At 44.4% G+C, this 18,406-nt stretch overlaps 1 protein-coding gene across 3 annotated transcripts in view; it reads left to right on the top strand.

Annotated features, from left to right (window-relative positions):
• Positions 1-8,639, top strand: part of SDK1 (sidekick cell adhesion molecule 1) — a 409,863-nt gene extending 401,224 nt beyond the window's left edge. For 2 of the 3 annotated variants that reach the window (XM_086472872.1, XM_086472871.1), the window contains 3 exons: positions 1,232-1,352; positions 1,575-1,704; positions 8,367-8,639. In XM_086472872.1, the coding sequence (XP_086328998.1) occupies positions 1,232-1,352; positions 1,575-1,704; positions 8,367-8,639 (524 nt within the window). Of the gene's footprint in view, positions 1-1,231; positions 1,353-1,574; positions 1,705-2,035; positions 2,149-2,219; positions 2,221-8,366 lie in introns of all 3 variants that reach the window. The other variant, XM_086472870.1, reaches the window with a different exon arrangement.
• The last annotated feature ends 9,767 nt before the right edge of the window (positions 8,640-18,406 follow it).

Here is an 18,406-nt window from a genome sequence, read left to right as displayed (position 1 = left end):
AGTCCTGGAAGTGTTGTTCACATGTGTATTTCTCTGATAGCCTCCTCCACCTCCAGCAAGAAATTGCTCTGATGCCAGGAGGTGCCAAAAAAGGCACATTAATGCATAGGATCAGGTGGATGGGTCTATGCATTACCTGTTCTTAGGGATTAATGTAATGAAGGATTCTTCCAGGCAGTATTTAGTCATACAGTCCCAAAGTGAAGATCTTTTCTTTCTTTATAATTCACTTCTAACAAGTGTTAGAAAATCAGATTTCAGTCCCAAGAGATATAAGATGTATGAATACCGTGGCATTTTTACCAAGTTAATACTGCTGCATATTTGTATGCGTAGCTCATAGGACATCTCTCATTTTCTTAGTTTTGCTCTGTGTTTGGGGGCAGACATGAAAAGACAGGTCTGACCTGTACTGTCAGATATCAGTGTTCACACAGAGTCTTAATGTAGTACTGAAATTGAAGCTGAGGATAAAGTACCTGTCTGCTGCAAAGTGGCAATATGCAACCAGTCCTTCTGCCCGGGACACGAGCTGAGCTCACACCTTTGGGATTACAAAGAACGAGCATGGGAGAGAATAAGCTCTTGCTATATTTAATCACTAGCAATAATACACTTTGCTGTATTTTCCCTCTTCTGACAATCTCCTGTCCTTTTCCCTGCCTTACCTTGTCCAGTGACTTCTCACATCTGTATCTTATCCTCATTACAGCTCTGACATCTTTTTCCCATTTGCTATCCACTTCTCTTGCTTTCTTGCCAGCCTTTTTTTTCTTTTCCATCCTCCTTTTCCTCTTTTTTTCAGCCTTTCCTAGTTTTACTTTCTCTTGCTTTGCTTCAGTCAGCGTGAATGGGATTCACAGCATCTGATGTAGGACGTCTTCAGTGGCCACCTGAATTAGTCACCCGGTTTCTATTTATAGTCAACAGACAAGACTAAGCACTTTTGGAGCACAGTTCATCTGTGCTATTTTAGACACTTACCTCTGAATGAAATGCATCCATCCATGGTTCCTCCTTTCCCCTTTTTTGGCTCCTTCTGTTCATTCCCACTCCTGATAAGCTCCACTCCTTCGCTGTGATTGTTCTCATTTGCCAGTAAAAAAGGTAAAGAGATTTTCAAATAATTAATGATGTCATAAAACACAAAAAAGGAAAAGTTAGCTCCTGTAGTTGTATTTGGGGGAGAAGTGCCTTTGTTTCAGCTGAATTTTTCATTGCCTCGCTCCAGGTAAAACAATCTCCAATGTGGAAGAGTCAGTCACCCTGGATAATGGAGGCTTCACTGCTCTGGAGCTCAACAGCAGACACCTGAACATCAAGAGCACCTTCTCAAAGAAGAACGGAACCAGGTAAGAATCGGGGAACACAGCGCTCTTGGAAATGGCTTTTTATCTAGCTTCAAGCAGCTGTCAAATAGGCAAAGGGGAGACGGTGTTGTCTGGAGGATCTAGGGAGGACTTTAATGCCCAAGTCACTGCCCCAGGCTGTGATTCTGGCTTCTAAACATGATTTAATGGTGACATTTCAGAGAAATTACAACATCTCATACACTCATTCTTTACATTTCCTAGGTCTCCTCCTCGCCCAAGTCCAGGGGGGCTGCACTACTCTGATGAGGATATCTGCAACAAGTACAACGGGGCTGTGCTGACCGAGGGCTTGGGCCTGAACGAGAAGCCCTTAGAAGTGTCAGAGTCTGAGGTAAGGGTTTCCCTTCGCCTTGCCATATGTTCCCCACTCACTGCAGACATTCATTTCCCTGCTGAATCCTGGCAAGTCTTTGAAGTCCCAGTCCCATACCTGCACTATACTGTGTTATCACTGTTTGTCTGTCTCAAGGACTTTAAAATGTCCAGTTCTCCAGCTTGTTTGCATCACATCTTAAAATTAAAATCTCAAAGGAAAGAATGACAAGCAGGACCCAGCCAGGGCAGATTCCAGACCTGGCCTTGGCAGATATTCACAGTTTTCCAGCGTTAAGTAGAAAGACAAGTGTAATCACTCAGCCAGTGTGCGCTGACCTCTCTGGAAGGGGCTGCACATTCCCCTCTGCCTGTGGGCTGCAAACTTGGAGCACTTTTGGGAAAATGTGTATATGCTGCAAAATCACCAGCTGGCTGCAGCTACCATCTGGATGAGGATGAAGTATGGGACGTGGTTTGAAGTTTTCACAGCGCCTTTTTTAGACAGCTACAGCAGACACCAACATTCAGAAGAGTGGTCTTGAGTGGTGGTAACTGCTGCCTCTGTTACAGAGGGAGTAAGTGGGGGATGAGTAACCTGCCAGGGGATACACGGCCATGGCTGTGAGAGCCCAGCATTAAGGTTTCTGAACACTCCAGCCTGCAGCCTTAGTCTAACTCAAGAGGAACCTCCAGCCTTTAGACCCTGTTCTCCAAGGAAGGTGGGTGTATGCCAGCATTATCCATCTGGCAATGCTCCATCTTGTATCTTATATCCCCTTTAAGAAGAAAGGAAGTCCTTGTGGTCTGTAAAAAGTCCAACGGTGGCCAGGGGTGAACAGACAGACTTTAAGGGTTATCCAGAAAGGTAAATCTGTCTCTAAAATCATGTGTTGTCAGCTGAGAAGCTGACGAATCTGAACTGACAGCGCAAGAAGCGAGCAGTGGGCCAAACCACTCCAAACCTGACCCTTCTAGCAAGAATAAATCACGAGCAGCAAGCAGTGAAAGAAGATGACAGTTTTCATCTGTAGCTTTTCTGCACCTGCAGCTACAGCTGCTTTTCCTGGCTACCTAGCTCTCACCTCCTGTTAATTACCACGGACAGCCTGCTGCTTTGTGCTGCCCTGTGGCCGACCCGTCGTGCAGGCAGCTTTCCTCCGTGTAGCTCAAGCTGCTGTCTAGGCAATGCACAAGCGTTACCCTCCAGATTAAACCCATAGTGCTTTGGTCATGTCACTGTAACAACCCAGCATTAAACCTGTCATTAAAACAGTTTGCTGAGCATGATCATGAATTTAGCACTGGCACCTTTTGACATTAATTTCAATGCCCCATGTGGTATTTCCCGGTAATGCGCAGCAGTCTACTTGCAGGGTGTCATTACTGCCTTCCATATGCAGTATTTGTACAACATAGAAGAAAGGGATTTTTGTTTCTTTTTCTCAGGCTATTATTAATATTATTTATTTACTGTGTATTGCAGTCGAGCCTGAAGGTCTCAATTGAGATTCTAGTGTTTTCGTGAATCTGTGTGTGTGCATGTGAGTATGTGAACAAAATGTGCCGCCTCTTTTTCCTTGGGGCTTAGATATGCAGCCCTTCTGTGTCTTTGATGCTTGTTTTTTTTTTGTGGTGGGGAGTGCTTTTAGGCATGAAATGTTAATATGCTCCCAGTAGAGGTAGCAATAGGAGATGCTGCCTTTTGATCAGCCTGAAAATGCTGTTTATGTTGGCTGGTACAAGCAGGAGGTGATAGGTGGGTATAGATGTTTGACCACTCTCTTTTCAAGTATTCCCGTACATATTAGGTCTTCCTGTTTGTGGTTTTGGTTCTTTTTGGTTCTTTTCTCAAAGGAGACCTTAGCAGACAAGCTCTGTTTTCCAAGAATTTCAGAATTTCCATCTCTCTTAGCAGGCAGAAATGTTTCCTGTTATATGAACAGTTAAAGATAACTTTTTATATAAGACCTCTACACAGGTTTGGCCCTCTTCAGCAAAGGGGGTCCTAATGCTGTTCTCCTCTAACACGCGTTTGCGTGGATCTCAAATTCCATTTAATATGATGCATGTAAGGGCAGGCAAAAACTGTGCTTTTGCTTTCAACCCACATGTCATCTTGTTGCTGCTTAGTCTTACCCCTGTTGCCTGAGGTGTCAAGATTTTATATGGAAAAGTAGGAAGCTCACTGGCCTCCAGTCTCATGGGGTTTACTGAACATGAAGAAGTCTGTGAGAAACTCTCGGGCTGACTGACTGCTCTTGTAACACAGCTGCCTGGGAGCCTTCCTTCGAGCTCCCTCCTGATGAGGAAAGCAAAAGAGAAACAAAGAGAAAATCAAGCAGACCAAGCAGTACTCTTAATATTCATAAATCAAGTGGTTAACTTACTCCATGTCGTGAAAGCCAAGAACCAGTACTGTTAATGAGGTTAAAGTAGTTTAATCGGCAGGTATGGAGCAAGAGAGTGCTAAGAGTGTAATTTCTAAATTATTAATAATAGGCTATTAGATAATGAGTCAAGTGGATGAGGCTCTGGACAGATAATCTGAAGAAATTTGGTGTTCACCAGGTACAGAAATTTGATGATACTTCTGCAATGTCATCCAGCCATGGAAGAGCAGGAGGGGAGAGGAGGGCGGTGTGTGTTTGTTTGTTCTCACGTGTCCTTGTGATCTCCCAAAAACAGTTTTCAGGAGATAATATTCTCCCAGATTTCACACATTATCAGTCAGTGCTGAATGATGGTGATGCTCTGGTCTTCCCAGCTGCTCTCTGCAGTCTAACTGACTTTTGCTTTCTCAGCTCTGTAGGAAGATATTCTAAATTTCCACTTAACACTTAATAGGGAATGTGGTTTAACTTGTTTCCAGTAAAGTTCTCCAATGATTTTGACATGTTGGGGATCCTGTGGAAACCAGCTGCAGGGGCACATTAAATAAGCAAGGGTGTCCGTGTCTGGAGAAATCTCTTTGCCTACTAGGTTACCGTGTCTGGTTTACACCATGTCCATTTCAGGTCAACCAAAAGAAACTGCTGCTATCTACACTTTTAGAAATAATTTCATAAAGTTTTTTCTTATGCTGTCACTTTAAAAAAAAAAAAAAAAAAAAAAGATAATTGGAACCATTTTCAAATTTCCCATTGACTAAGCCAGCCAGCTCTGGTTGCTGACTTACCTCTGAACAGCACTTGTGCATTTCATGCTATCAATAAAATACTTAAATAGCCTCTCATTTTCTGTATTTGTTGTTTCATAGGCATCCATGTACCTTTGGTTGACAGTCTGTAATGTCACTGCACACCCAATCACACCCCAGCCTATGGAGGTTTCCAAGGTAACAAAGCCACAGTCACACGGAAGGGAGAAAACTGAAAACAAAGCAAAAAGCCCTGCAGCATTTCTATTTAGTCAATAATTTAAAACCCACTAAAAGTAATCCTCTAGTATAAGCCGTCTGTATTGTCATGCAAAACAGGTTTATCTTGCTCCTCCTTGATTTTCATCAGGGCAGAGAAGGATGTGGGATGGCAATTTAAAGAACTCCTTGGTAAGGGTGGTTATTAGTACCTTGATCGGAGCAGACCTTAGAAGATAGTTGCTGCCTGTTTTGAAGGAAACACAAAGAAAAGATGTTGTATCGACACTGACAAGCAGGTTATCCTTTCCAGCATCAGTGCTAATGATGCTGAAAGGCTGAAGTTAGTGCAGCTATACATGTTTCATGAAAGTTGCTTCTGAAAGGCGCTGGCCTTATTTTACACCAAATTAGTGTTCTCTTTCAGTTGGTATAATGGACTAATTAGTGGACAGATTATCAGCAGGTGGTGTTGTTTTAAATTCCCTCTTTCTGTTCATGGCAGGTCCAAGTGACACTGTATTTCATATGGCAGCAGCCCATCTAAAAGTGTTCCCAGGATTTCTCCTCTTTATTATGTTTACTTCTGGCAATCTCGAAAGAACTTGGCTTAGGTACAGAAATTATATTAGGTTTGTGGGTGAGTATTTTTCTGCTAGCGATGGACAGAAATCACGGGGCTGCATCAGTGTTATTATAGCTATCAAGTCATGTGTCAGTCTTCTGGATACAGCTGCTTCCCAGCATTTCTTCTTGGAGCTTACAGCCTTTTAGTTGTTTCTATGTTTCTATATGTCTGTGGGGACGCCAGGAAGACAAATAAGGAGCCACTAGAATTTTGTAGGATTTTTTTTCTTCTTTATGCTTGTGACATCTCAGCTCAGCTGTGATCCATCTTCTCAGCAGGGGCTTGGTTTTTGGAGGGTGTCTGAGTCAGTAAGAGTAACGGTGGATTGGGAAAGGAGTCAGAAGACAAGGCAAGGGCAGTGGTAGTATTGTGGTTTTGATGGAGGGAGCGAATCCATGGTAGGTAGAGGAGTTCACATCTTCAAGTGCTGCTTCTAGTGAGTAATGCATAACCACCTGCCTCCGTTCAGGATGTAGAGACTTTTCTTCTGGATGCCCACGTCGCCTCCCAGCATCCCAGGCACTTTTTACCTTAACGTTAGACTATGGAGCTGCACCATAATGTTTGGAGATGTAGGCTGGTGCCAAGTGCAACATCTTCGTTCCTGATAAGAACAGAGGAAACCTAGTCTTGCAGATATTGAGGTCTGCAGGTAAAGTTGGTTGCGTCTGCAGCTGCATACCAGCCTGCCTGAGCTACTGCTGCCTGCTGCCATGCTCTGCTGTGCTGCCACATCTGCAGTCATCAGAGGCACTCTTGTTGGAGCCCCTTACAAAAATAGACAGGGCAGTGCTGGCAGGATGTTCCCTGCAGCCGTGCCAAGGCTCTGGAGCTGCTCTCTGCGCCCACTGGCTGTGAAGTGTCCAAACCTGGGGATGTTCCAGCCATGCTGCAAAAACCACCTGTTCAGGAAGGTCTTTGGAGGGAGTCGGGTGTTGGCTTCCCAAGGCTGGCAGCTGGTGCAAAGGAGTGTTTTTCTAGGAGATAGACTTGCTGAATTCCTTCTGGAATAATTATTAAATGCTGGTAGGGTTTTGTTGCAATATTAATTATGTGTCAAGGTACCTGAAGCTTTGCATACTTAAAATAATCAAATAGTACATAATTCTGAAAGAGTCAAAGCGTGGCTAATAGTGGAAGGGAAATTTTGCAAAGCTGTAAAGAGCTGCTTTGCTCAGACTTTTGGAAAACTCTAGGAAAAATTTCTCAGCTGTGTCACTCACCCTCTATGCTGGGAAATCGTCACAAAATAGTATCGAAGCAGCTATCTAAGCAAAGAAGTGGGATGATGGATGTGATGCCCTTTTCAAACGATGGTTCGGAAGGCATTTGAGGATTGTTCTTCAGAGACCATTAAAAAGGAGCTTTAGAGGAGGAGAGGATAGTTGTGTGACAGGCAGGATCAAGAAGGATGTGTGTGTGCTGTGTGGTGTCATAGATCAGAACGATACCAACCTTTTGAAACTAATTGCAGCAACTAGCAGTTATGAGCTGCACTTACTCGTCTCTCTCTTGTATATCTTAGGCAGCTACTACTTTGATATTTAATTGCCTTTAGGATCAGCTATGCAGATTATCGGGGGGAAATAAAAGTTTTTGCATGCTCAAACCAGAGATTTTGAGAGAAGGCATGAAATACGGAAATGACTGGGTAAATGTTTGTATCTGTATAGGATGTGTGAATGTTAGTGCGAACAGAAGGAAAATGTGCGCTTGGATACCATGGCCAAGGCTTTGCCGTGGTCTCTGTACTCGGAGGAGATGCACGAGATGTACGAGCCCTCTATGATTCCTCCAGCTGTATCGCAGCAGCAGTATTTCAGAGGAGGGGCAGATGCACAAAGCTTGTATATCTCAATAGAGCTCCTGCTCGATATTGATAGAAGCTTTGAAGCTATCCAGCCACCGTGCATAAATGTTTCAGGGGTAAGATCCGCTCTGAACACCGGGCTGTGCCTGAGCCATCCCAAGAAAGCAACCCCTCCTGCCCGGCAGTTCTTCTTTTCCAGATTTTGCATTCTCTTTCTTCTGTCGCCACTGGTTGCGCGCCTTGTTGTACCTCCAATAATCAGCTAAAACATAGAGACAGAGTTGTTTGCCTGAAAAAAACTGAGATTTTGCTTAATTCCCTTTCAGCGATATAACTAATTTTCAATACTTAATGAGGCTTGCAAGCCAAACTCTGAGTGCTCTGCAGGTGGCCTGGTCTGGCCACCACAAACAACAGCACATCTGGCTAACGTCAGTGTTTGCAGGGAAGATGTTCTTTCTGTCCTTGCATCAGAAGAGATACTCTCAATTGCGATTGTAATTGCAGTCTCGTTGATTGTGACAGTGAAAGCTGTTGGCTTCTCTATGATGTCTCTACACTTCCCTGCATCTTCTGTCAAAATAGGAACTCCGAGCTCCTGCTGCAGCATTCTGCAGTGAATTAGAAGGGATTTCTCTGCGTCTCTTGTCGCCAACATTCGTTGGGTGATTCTCCTTTTAGCAGCAAAGCCTGACTAAACGAGAGCACAGTGCTTTTCTACAGTCCAGCATGTATTGCACTTGGACTACAAACCATCATACCCTAAAATTACAGCTTTTGTCAGCTGATGATATTAAACTTGCCTCTAATTCCTTTTAGTGGGGAACAGGCTAAATCATAGATGCTAATGGCTAGTTTTTTGGTTTTTTTTTCCTGATGCTCCAGGCCACTGACTCGGATTATGAAGATGAGTTGCCAAAGCACTCCTTTGTGAACCATTACATGAGCGACCCCACGTACTACAACTCATGGAAGCGGCAGCAGAAAGGGGTGAAGCATCCAGCATCCTATAGATACGAGGAGTGCGCCGCCAGCGAGACAGAACCCTATTTCCAGACTGTCATCACGACACAGAGCTCAGGAGGGGTGTACACCCCGACGGGACAGCCCGCGCCCGGCTCCCGGACTCCAGTGACAGGGTTCTCCTCCTTCGTCTGAGACGGGGCTGGAGGATACAGCCGAACCGCCGGCGGCACTTGGGGGACCCGTCGCAGTGACTGTGTGTGCGTGACCGGTGCGGTGAACTGTGGGTAACTTCTCTATCAGGGTAGAAACGGATGGGAACACGGATGAGGCTGGGTTGTTATTTTTTTTTTCTGAAGACAATCAACTCTAAAAACATGGAGCTGAACTAGCTGAACCTTTGTTTAAAAAAAAAAAAAAAAGGAATTCTGAAAAGTGATGATTTTAACCACTTGTGAATAGTAGGGGTTTTTTAACCGCTTTTTGTAACACTGCTTCAGGAAGCAGCTCCCATGCCCTTCTCCTCCTTCTTTCTTTCTCTCCCCTCCTTCTGTCCCCCCATTCCCAAACAAGGAGGTGAATTCCCTAGATGCAATGAGTGACTTCGTGATATGATTTGAAGAGAAAACATAAAACCTCCCAGGCTCCTTTTTCTTTCTTTTTCTCTACTCTTTTTTTTTTTTCTTTTTAGTTTTCCCCAGTCATCAAGGTCAAGTAGGAAAACAGAAGAGGCACAAACTTTTAAGTGAAAAGCAGACACCTCCTCTCTCCTCTTCTCATTGCTGCTCCCCACATTAGGAACACTGGCTGATCAACGTAGGCTTGGATGTGTCACAGCTCTAGGCTCACTACTGGTGTATTTATACTGAATTACTGACCTGCTTTTCTTTCTTGTTCAAATGGGACCTGCTGCATTCTTTAAATATTCCAACTCCTGGGCTTTTGGAAGAGGAGTTGGCTCAAAAGAGCACTGTAGGCAGCAGTGGGTGAAGCAAGTGGGAAGAATTCAGATGCAAGGTCAGTTTATTTTTGGTGTGGCTCTAATCCTCCCTCGTGGACTGCATGTGCCATTTGAATTGATCATTTTTTAAAAGTCAAAGGACACAACCCAGCAAGCCAGAGGAATCTTTCAATTAAGATTGCAGTGACAAGCTAGAGAGTCTACTAATTGATGAAGTTTTTGATCATCAAAGTTATCCTGCCCTGTCAATAGAAGTTGAGCATCCTTTCTTACCCAGACTCTGCAGTGCTGCTTACTGGTCTGTAAAAAAGTACACGGTAGCTGGGTTGGTTTGATTTTATTTTTTAGTACAAAGACACATCACACAGACTGGTGAGTTTTGGTGTCCACAGGTGCCTTTATTGATTCTTCACCTTCATATCTGGGAGAAGCAGCAAAGTGTCTCCAAATAAGGCTAACCAGGTTTTTCAAGCATTAGGGTCATGAATTACCTTGTGCAGGTTTACAGTCTGCTTTGTGCACTTGAAGCTACAGCCTTTAGAAAGAAGAGGGGGGATTTTTAGTTTATTTTCCATCCTCTTGTATAGCTCCCTTTTTGTTTTCTTCTTTTCTATCCTTTTCCTGAGTCTGTCATGTTTAGCAGCAAGTTGTTTACTCGCAAGGAAGTTGTCAGGGATTTAAAGAATCGAAGTCCAGCCCTTGGACCTAGCAACAGTCCTGAATCGCCAGACTTTTTACCACAAGAGTTTGAAAGGTGAATTTGGAAGTAGGCAAGGCCATGCCACTCCAGCATCTGGCATTTTCTCCCAGGTGGGTGTAGATCAGCCAGGAAAATTGGTATCCTGCAGCTTGCTAACATCCCATCAGGGCACTTGTGGGCACCGTTACTATTGCAAATTGTCCCTGTCCTCTCTGGAGGGATGTGGGACAATGGTGGCACGGGGTGGTGGTGGCTTCAAGGCAGGTTGTTGAAACCAAACTGGCATTGATTACAGTGACTGCCTGTTCCTGCCCATGGGGGCTGCTTAGAAGGAGCTTGGTGGCAACTCATCTGAACAGTTGAGGTCTGAGGGCAAGCTCAGCCTTGCTGTCTCCTGTCAGTGCCCCTGGGACAGGAAAAATGGTCTCAGAACTGCTTTTACTCTGTGGCACTGCCTCCAAGCACTGCTGCTCTTGGTGCATACAGATTCTGGATAGCTTTGGCACTGGGTTGCTGTTCCTCTCCAAAGGCTCCAGAAAGAAAAAGTTCAAAACCAAAAATTCCAGTGGGTGTGTTTAAGAGCTTTTGAGTTTGGGATCATGATCCACAGCTCGTTAGATGGCAAGGGATATGCAAAAACATGGGCTTGAGCCAAAACCCTGTGAGCCATCCCCCTCTCTGCACCTGGATAGGATGTGCGTGGGATGGAGAAGGGGCTCCAAAGAGGAGGATGTGGAGCTTACTGCGAAGAAGAATGCAAAGCAAACAAAAAACCCACTGCCTTCTGTGCACTTTGACTGTTCTCTTAAGCCATACAGACTTTGCTTTAATTACTGAACTGACAAAAATTTGTTTGCAGTCTTGAGTTTTTTGTTTCTTAGACAAAATTATCTAGGTGACTTTTTGATTTGTTTTCTTTCTCCTTTGTTATTTCCCGCATCAGATTACATATTTTTAAACACCTTGTTTTATATACATGTGACACAGCGATGCAATTGCTGTTGGAATTTTAACGGTGCTTGTCCAACAGGTATGAGAGGTAGTGCTACTGGAGGAGCCTTTCAAGGACCACTGAGGACTTAGTAATATAGATTAGTAGAAAGCAGATCAAAGACTGAAGAGTTTGCTCCAAAGGAAAGCATAGTACGAGTAGCTCCATATCTCCTGAATATTGCCAGATCTGAATTGGTGTAAGGTGCAGTTACTCCCTGGGCCTGACCTGATATCATATTGAGCAAAAAAGCAAGGAAACTGTGGGGAATAAAGGAAATGAACTTCGTGGCCCCTGCTCCACTGAAGGACAACATGGGGAGCAGCATGATCTAAACAAAGCAAGGAGAAAAGACTATTCCTTTTTTCTCAGAACCATCGGCAACTAAAAAGCCTGAGCTTGCTGAGGACCTGCTGAGTTGGCTGTGTGGCCCTTTTCTTCTGACTGCTGCTGAAATAACAGGTTAGGTGTGATTCCTTTAGGACCTGTTGGTCCAAACAAAGGTATTTCTGTTCCGTTCCAGCCCACAGTATTGTCACTCTTGGTTATGTTTTGTTTAGAAGTTGGCTTTTCTTACATGTGGGGTTATTTTACTTAGGCAATTGCAGAGCATGGAAGTGTACTGCTCTGCTCACCCCTAAGATGAGCATAAGATGTGTCTTCTGCTGCCCAGGATCCTGCATAGCTACATGCATGAGGCCTGTGCCTTCTTGTTAACACGCTGCACCTGTAAAATATGATTAATGGGTAGGTTTTATTTACCTTGGATATCAGGTAAATTGTTCTATCTGGAAGGAAACACTCCATCAGTTAGCAAGAAAGCTCTATTTCATAGCTGTAATCTTTGGGAACTGCAGCCTTGAAATACGACTTTTAAACATTAGTTGTCATGTTACGATAACTTCACCCATCAAATCCACTTCTGTTTCCATCTTCCTGTTTAGAACAGTCTTGAAAAATGAAGGCTTATATTTAAAATGCCTTCTTAGGATACTTTATTTGTATTTATTTATTTACTTTCCCATGTTTCTCAGGTCTCTTGGTGGCTGTTACTAAAAAATAAAAATAGCGTCATGAAATGACCAAGGGAGATATTTCAGGAAATAGTTTAATAGGAGTTCATTTTTCATGCAATAGCCATGGAAATATCAAATTTCCTGCACGAAAAAAGTGCCCAAGTCTTCACCAACCTCCCAGAGCTGAGATGGCACCAGCCACCACCATCAGTGATGCTCCCGGCACTCCCAACGGCACCAAACCTCGGGTTGTCGCTATCATAAATCATGTGCAAAAGTGCACATAAGTGAAGGAGCTGTGCTGTTCCAGCCCACTCTAAGTGGAGCATTTTATCCCCCAAAAGACCGTATCACACATGCCATGTCCCCCACCACAGCACACACCCTGGGGTGGAGTATTTTCCATTCTCATCTTTTAATTCTCCGATGTTGGTGCACCACCAGCACTGCTCGGGTAAGAAGAGACAGGAGAGGGCACTGTTTTACTTTCATCAGTGACGAGCTGTTTTTCCCCACCCTGGGAGTCACCCGAGTCAAACCCCTTGTCGGGAGGGCAGGGAGAAACAAGAGCGCAGAGAGCAAAGCGTTTCATCAGCACTTACTAAAGGAATCACACTGTGGCCAGTGATCCCACTTCTGGAAGCTGCTGGCACTACTGAAGAGAAGAAAAAAAACATACAGAAAAAGAAACTGATCTATTACCCAAAAGGATTTTTTTTTCCTCTTCATTTTGAGTGTTAAAGCCAGTGATGCTTTGCAGATGGGCCAAGATCTCATTTTTCCTGCTTATACCCAGGTCTGTGCCAGAAGCTGCTGTAGCAAATTGTTTAGAATAAATATCCAAGTCTGCCTTGACATGGGGATACATTTATTATCCTTGTCGTTGCTTCCCTCAAGAAATCCATTGGGTCATCCGAAGATTATCCAATCTGCTCTCCAAAAAGGGAGGAGAGACAGTTGTTTATACATACAGAACACTGGTGTCTTCTCCCACTTGCTGTTTTCAGATAAGCAGGGCAACTTGTTTTAGAAAAATCCTTTTAGATATTGGTAAACTTCAAAAAAAAACCAAACCAAAAAAAAACTACCAAAAAACCCTCACAGGAAGGATAACCTTTGGCAGGGCCATTAGAAATCTAGAAGTCCTAGAAACCTGTGACATGTAAGACTGAATACGATCCCAAGACCTCCTATCTTCAGTGATCTCCTTGATCAATAGCAGCCAGAAGGGCACATGCAATGAGGGGTTATATTTGGAGAGGAAAACTGTCACAGAACAGTTGCTAGATGGGCAGGTTGTACTGTAAACAGCTTCGTTCAACCTGGAGTTCCTGCTAGTTCAATCACATTTCTTAGGTTGTTTTTCTAGGTTTTTGTCAGCTTGTGTGGACTCTGTACATCATCATGGCATTACTAAAGGACATGTGGGGAGAGGTATAGAATCGTAGAATCATTTAGGTTGGAAAAGACCCTTTGGATCATTAAGTCCAACCATAAACTGGAGTCCAAGCTTAAACCATCAAACCACATGTTGCTGTGGTGTTTACACAAAGCCACATGCATGACAATGTGGTTGTACAGTATCCATTGAAACCTCATTATGGAAAGCCACCCTTGAATTAGGAGCACATTCACCCCAAGACTGACCACGTTGGGCTGGGCACGGGCCTTAAATGGCTCCACCTGACAAATCAGGTCTTATATTTCTGTATTCTGTTTCTTCTCCCCCACATCTCCACCCCCCAGCCCTCCCAGACAAATAGAGTTGGCTTGCACTTTGTGAAGGTATGAAGTTTGCCGCCCCTGGTAGTTGAGAGCCACAACTGATAAGCACACACGTGACACGTGGGACAGGTGAGATGTGTTTGAACAAGGGGTGAAATACCATTGCGACTTGAGATTCAGGCTCTGACTCAGAATTTTATCTTCTCAAAGCTGCCACCTGCCCATTTAAATGGCCCTGGAGCCTCAAGACTTGGCAGGAAATTCATCCTTTTCATGCTGTTTGATCACTGTGCACTTCCGTGGGGCTCGAATCGCTGGATATAGAGACTGGAATGGGGTTACAGAGCTTTATATCAATGTGTTTTCCCATTTATGTCCAATTCTCTAGATCTGGGAATGAAACTGTTCTGCTAACATGACGTGGTGATGTTCTGCAGGTAAGGCACCTGGGAAGTGCCACCAGCGCTTCCCCCTTGATGTTGTTAAGTTCCTGGGCAGTGCTGGGATCTGTAATGGCGCAGCGGGAGCTCTCGGGTAGCAGAAAGACGCAAGGACATGGTATTGTGGTGAGTTTGTAGCTGGTCACTTTGCCACTCTTCAGATGGAGTCCATCCTCTGGTTAGGTATCTGCTCTCAGTTTAGGGGTAGGGCCACCTTACACAGTTGTGTTTGAGTTACCCTTTGGTGTACTACGGTTATCGGATCGTTGCTTTTACTTCAGTGTCTCCTTGGGGATTTGCCCTGGATTTTTGTTCCACACCTCTTGTTAGCCTCACCTTCACCACTCCACTATTTTATATGAGAAAGTTACTTCTTCTTTTGCAAACTTGCTTCTAATTAAAAGAACCCTTTTTGAGACATGTGTGTCCATGGTACATTTATTTTGGGGAGGGGAAAAAAATATTTTCAAGCCTATTCTGTTCTTTTTGGCTTGAAGAAGTTTCTGGGTTCCTTGCCAGCATGTTCATGAATGTGACAGTGAAAACGTAACACGGGCTGAAATTCTTCACTGTTAGTTCTGTAAAATCTTGTGTTTCCCCACTACTTTTTAGCTAAAATGACACTCTTAAATAATTTCTGCCCAAAATTTGATCAGCCTTAAATATTTTGTTATTTTGCAGTCGTAAAATTCCTCCAGATCCTTAATACAGGGGAGTTGAAACCCATTCAGAAATGGAAACCCATGGGGCCACCATTTTGTTTGCCTTTGTCCCCTTGCAAATAATATTTGTCCTCCGCTACAGGGTTGTAGCAGCTGTTAATTGGTTCCCACAAACGTGCTGATGTTGGGGAGGCTGGGCCAGATCCCAGCTGATGGAAACCAGGGCAGGTCTGTTATTCCAGGGTGGTTGTTGGCGCTTTTCAGCAGCCGAGCATCTGGCTGAGAGAAGTAAACTAAACACAGTCAGGTCAGCTACAGCTTTGGTGGGAGAAACGAGGGCGAGAAATCAATGTTTTCCAAGTGGGAGAGAGGGAAAAACAAAAAGTCGAACTGCTAAGGAAAGAACTTGTGTTCTCCGGCTCCTGAAAGGGATATTATAAATAATGCAGTGTTGTAGAAGTACAGGCAGCCCTCTGTGGCTGGTAGCTTGTAATAACCCAGAGGTATCAATGTACCCATTTTGAAGATGAAAATCCTCATGCCATAGAATTTTGTGAATGAGACGTTATTCTGCAAAACTGCCATAAGATGCAGAAGTGCTTTTTTGAGGTCATTCAGCTCCAGAGTGTCTCATCCTCCCTCTTCCAGCCCTTACACTTCTCAGGACGTTTCCTCCACACATGTTTTTGTGGTTGGGATTGGAGCACGGACATAAACACAGCAGTGGATGGAAAATCTGCCACGGCATTTGTAGTCTAAACAATACCAGAGAAAACAGATTGGCTTCCCGCCCTGCCCTGAACAGCACAAGCAATGGCTTGACTGAATGGAGTAATCTGGGCTTTCATTACTGACCCTTTTCCTGCTATTTGTCTCATTTGTTTCCTCTTCTTCCCTCTGCATTTTTGCTCCACGATTATTTATTTTTTTCCTTCCTCCTTTTATTTGCATTTTTTTAAGCCTGCCTCTTTTTTTTTTTTTTTCCTCTCCTCCTCTTGCCTCGACAATTATTTTCATTTCAAACCTGCATTTCCCACAAAATCAAAAGGGACTTTATCTGAACGCATGTTTTTGTTGGATTTTTGTTTGCTTCCACCGTGCCCCAAGAACAGGAGTCCTTTTGCTTTGCTGTCTTTTTCCTTGGAAATGCAGGGCAAGTCCCTCTAAGCCAAGGCAATGTGGTTGCTGACTTCCCAGGCCGGTAGAGACCTTCATTAAGTAGGCAATTGGCATGTTCATCACCATTCGTTAATGAGTTGGGATAATCCTAAATCAGATGAGTCTGACACGTGGAGTCATTCTGCGAGGTTTTACAAGGAAATTTCTCAGCAGCTGAAATCAGTGGAGCCATTTGCAGAATCAGAGGATCTGTGCCTATATATGGAGAAACCGCAAACTGTCGGTGTGTGTTGGCAAGAATAACATGTCAGCGGAAGAAGCGACCGACACCCATGATGTCATTCAAAGGTACTTCCCCGCATTGTGCAACTTCTAGGGGGTTTTAGCGCACCATTCGTGCTGATCTGGTTCAGATACACACCCTAGCAAAGCGGCAGTGCACACAGTGGAGAAGCCAGGGGCATGTTCTTCACCCTGAGCCTTGATAATCGGAGTTCATGCAAATGCTTGCACTTTGTGCACTAAACAGGCCGTGCAAATAAGGCTAAAAGACAAGTCTGAAAAAAAAAAAGCATATGTAATCTAGCCTGGGGCCTCATGCCAAGAGTGATAAAACATCTTACAAACACAGGTGACCTCACCACAGCCCTGTCAAATCAGAAAGGATTAATATCCCTCCTTTGGTAGCAGGAAATTGAGGCACAGGCCAGCTTTGCCTGTGGGACAAAGCCACGGTTTGTGTGACTGCTATCAGTGTGCCCGAGTGGTCTCAGCTGCAAAAGTCCTCAGTACAGGGTGAAGAAAACACATCTTTCTTACAAAACAGCAGGATGAGTTATTTTTGGGTCTCTATAAATTGTCTGTTTTCCAGCACTATCATTCTTACCCTACCAGGGGAACATGAGTGACCTAATTAGAGTCTAATTCCAACTGTGTAAGACTCAACTTGTAAATACAAACTTTTAAAAAAAAATTGGGGTTATTTTTTATGTATGTACAAGTGCATCTCATTGATATGAACACCCCAGAGGTGGGGGGCAGTGGAGGAGCAGGGCAATCGGAGTCGCCGGAGAAGCCGAACTACGAAAATTTGGGATGAAGCAGGGCAAATTTCCAGATTGATTTATGAGACTGTGACTTAATCTGCTGGGAGGCTGTATCCTCTGGGATTAAACCTCACATAACCTGATGGAAATTAGGAAATGTTTCAAACCCTGCCATGGAAAGGACTGGGAGAGGAAGGATTCAGCATTTCAGTCCTCCATCCAGCAAAAACCATCCAGGGTGATCGATGAAGACGCTTTCATTGGTCTGTAGCTGTCTCCACACCACAGAAGAAATTAAAGAACTGAGAAAAAGATGCTCATTTTCAATGAAGCCTGTTTCATGAAGCCAGTAAGGGTTAATCTAACCAGCAGCACCTGGCTTTAGTTGCTGTAGAAAAATCCTCCCAGTGAGGTTGAGTGAGAAGTCTCCAGCCACACCTGCTTGCATTCTTGGGAGAGACTGTGCCCAAACATGCTCAGGGTGGCTCAAATCCAGCACCCGCTGATAGGGAGTCTGTGATGCTGAATGAGTCACGAGCCAAACAGCTTCATCCCTGCCCTTGGTCCCCGCGCAGGATCTGCCTGGAGAGAACAACCAGAGCCCAGCACTGGAGATAAAAGGGATGGGCCAAACTCTGCCCTTGGGCAGCGATGCCGCTCTGAGTGCCGGGTCTGGCCAAGCAGAGATCCTGGCTCTAAACTGGGTTACACCCACTGGGCTGTTTTTAGCATGTGTCCTCGTGAGATAGGGTGGGTTTGGAGGTAAGGGAATTGCGATAGAAAGGGCTGTACGTTGCGTGTTTAACACTGATGTCTTCAGGGCCGTGTCATGATTTTTGTTATTTTCTGGCTTGAGTTCCAATTTGGAAGTGGCTTGGCAGAAATTGAGGTCATTGCAAATGTGGCTTTCTGGAAAGTGCTTGCTGCTTCATCGAGTGAGCCGAAGCTACCAGCTGGGAGGTCTGAAAAGACAGAGAAGTTCTTCTCTGGTGCAATGTGAGACAGGCAAAGGAGAGGCTGTCCTTGGAGGAGCTGGTGTCCGAATGCATGGGGAGTGCACACAGCACTGCCCCCTCCATGCTTTCTGTAAGGGGTTTTATGCTGTAACGCTGGCTGTGGCTTATAATTTTCCATCCTTGCTTGGAAATTATAGAGGAGTGAAAGGGAGATGGGTTTCAGCTGTTGACGCTTCAGGAGAATTCAGCAGTGTTGCTGGATGAAAGGAGCAACATGGTGTTTTTGCTCTGCAGAGGTCTCAGAAATACTCAGGCATGAAGCACTGTGTGGTTTCAGGCTCGGTGA

This window comes from Leptosomus discolor, chromosome 14 (assembly GCF_034619465.1).
Source record: "Leptosomus discolor isolate bLepDis1 chromosome 14, bLepDis1.hap2, whole genome shotgun sequence".
Lineage (NCBI taxonomy): Eukaryota > Metazoa > Chordata > Aves > Leptosomiformes > Leptosomidae > Leptosomus > Leptosomus discolor.
Note: the sequence above shows the minus strand (reverse complement) of the source record. Positions and strands in the feature narration are given on the sequence as shown.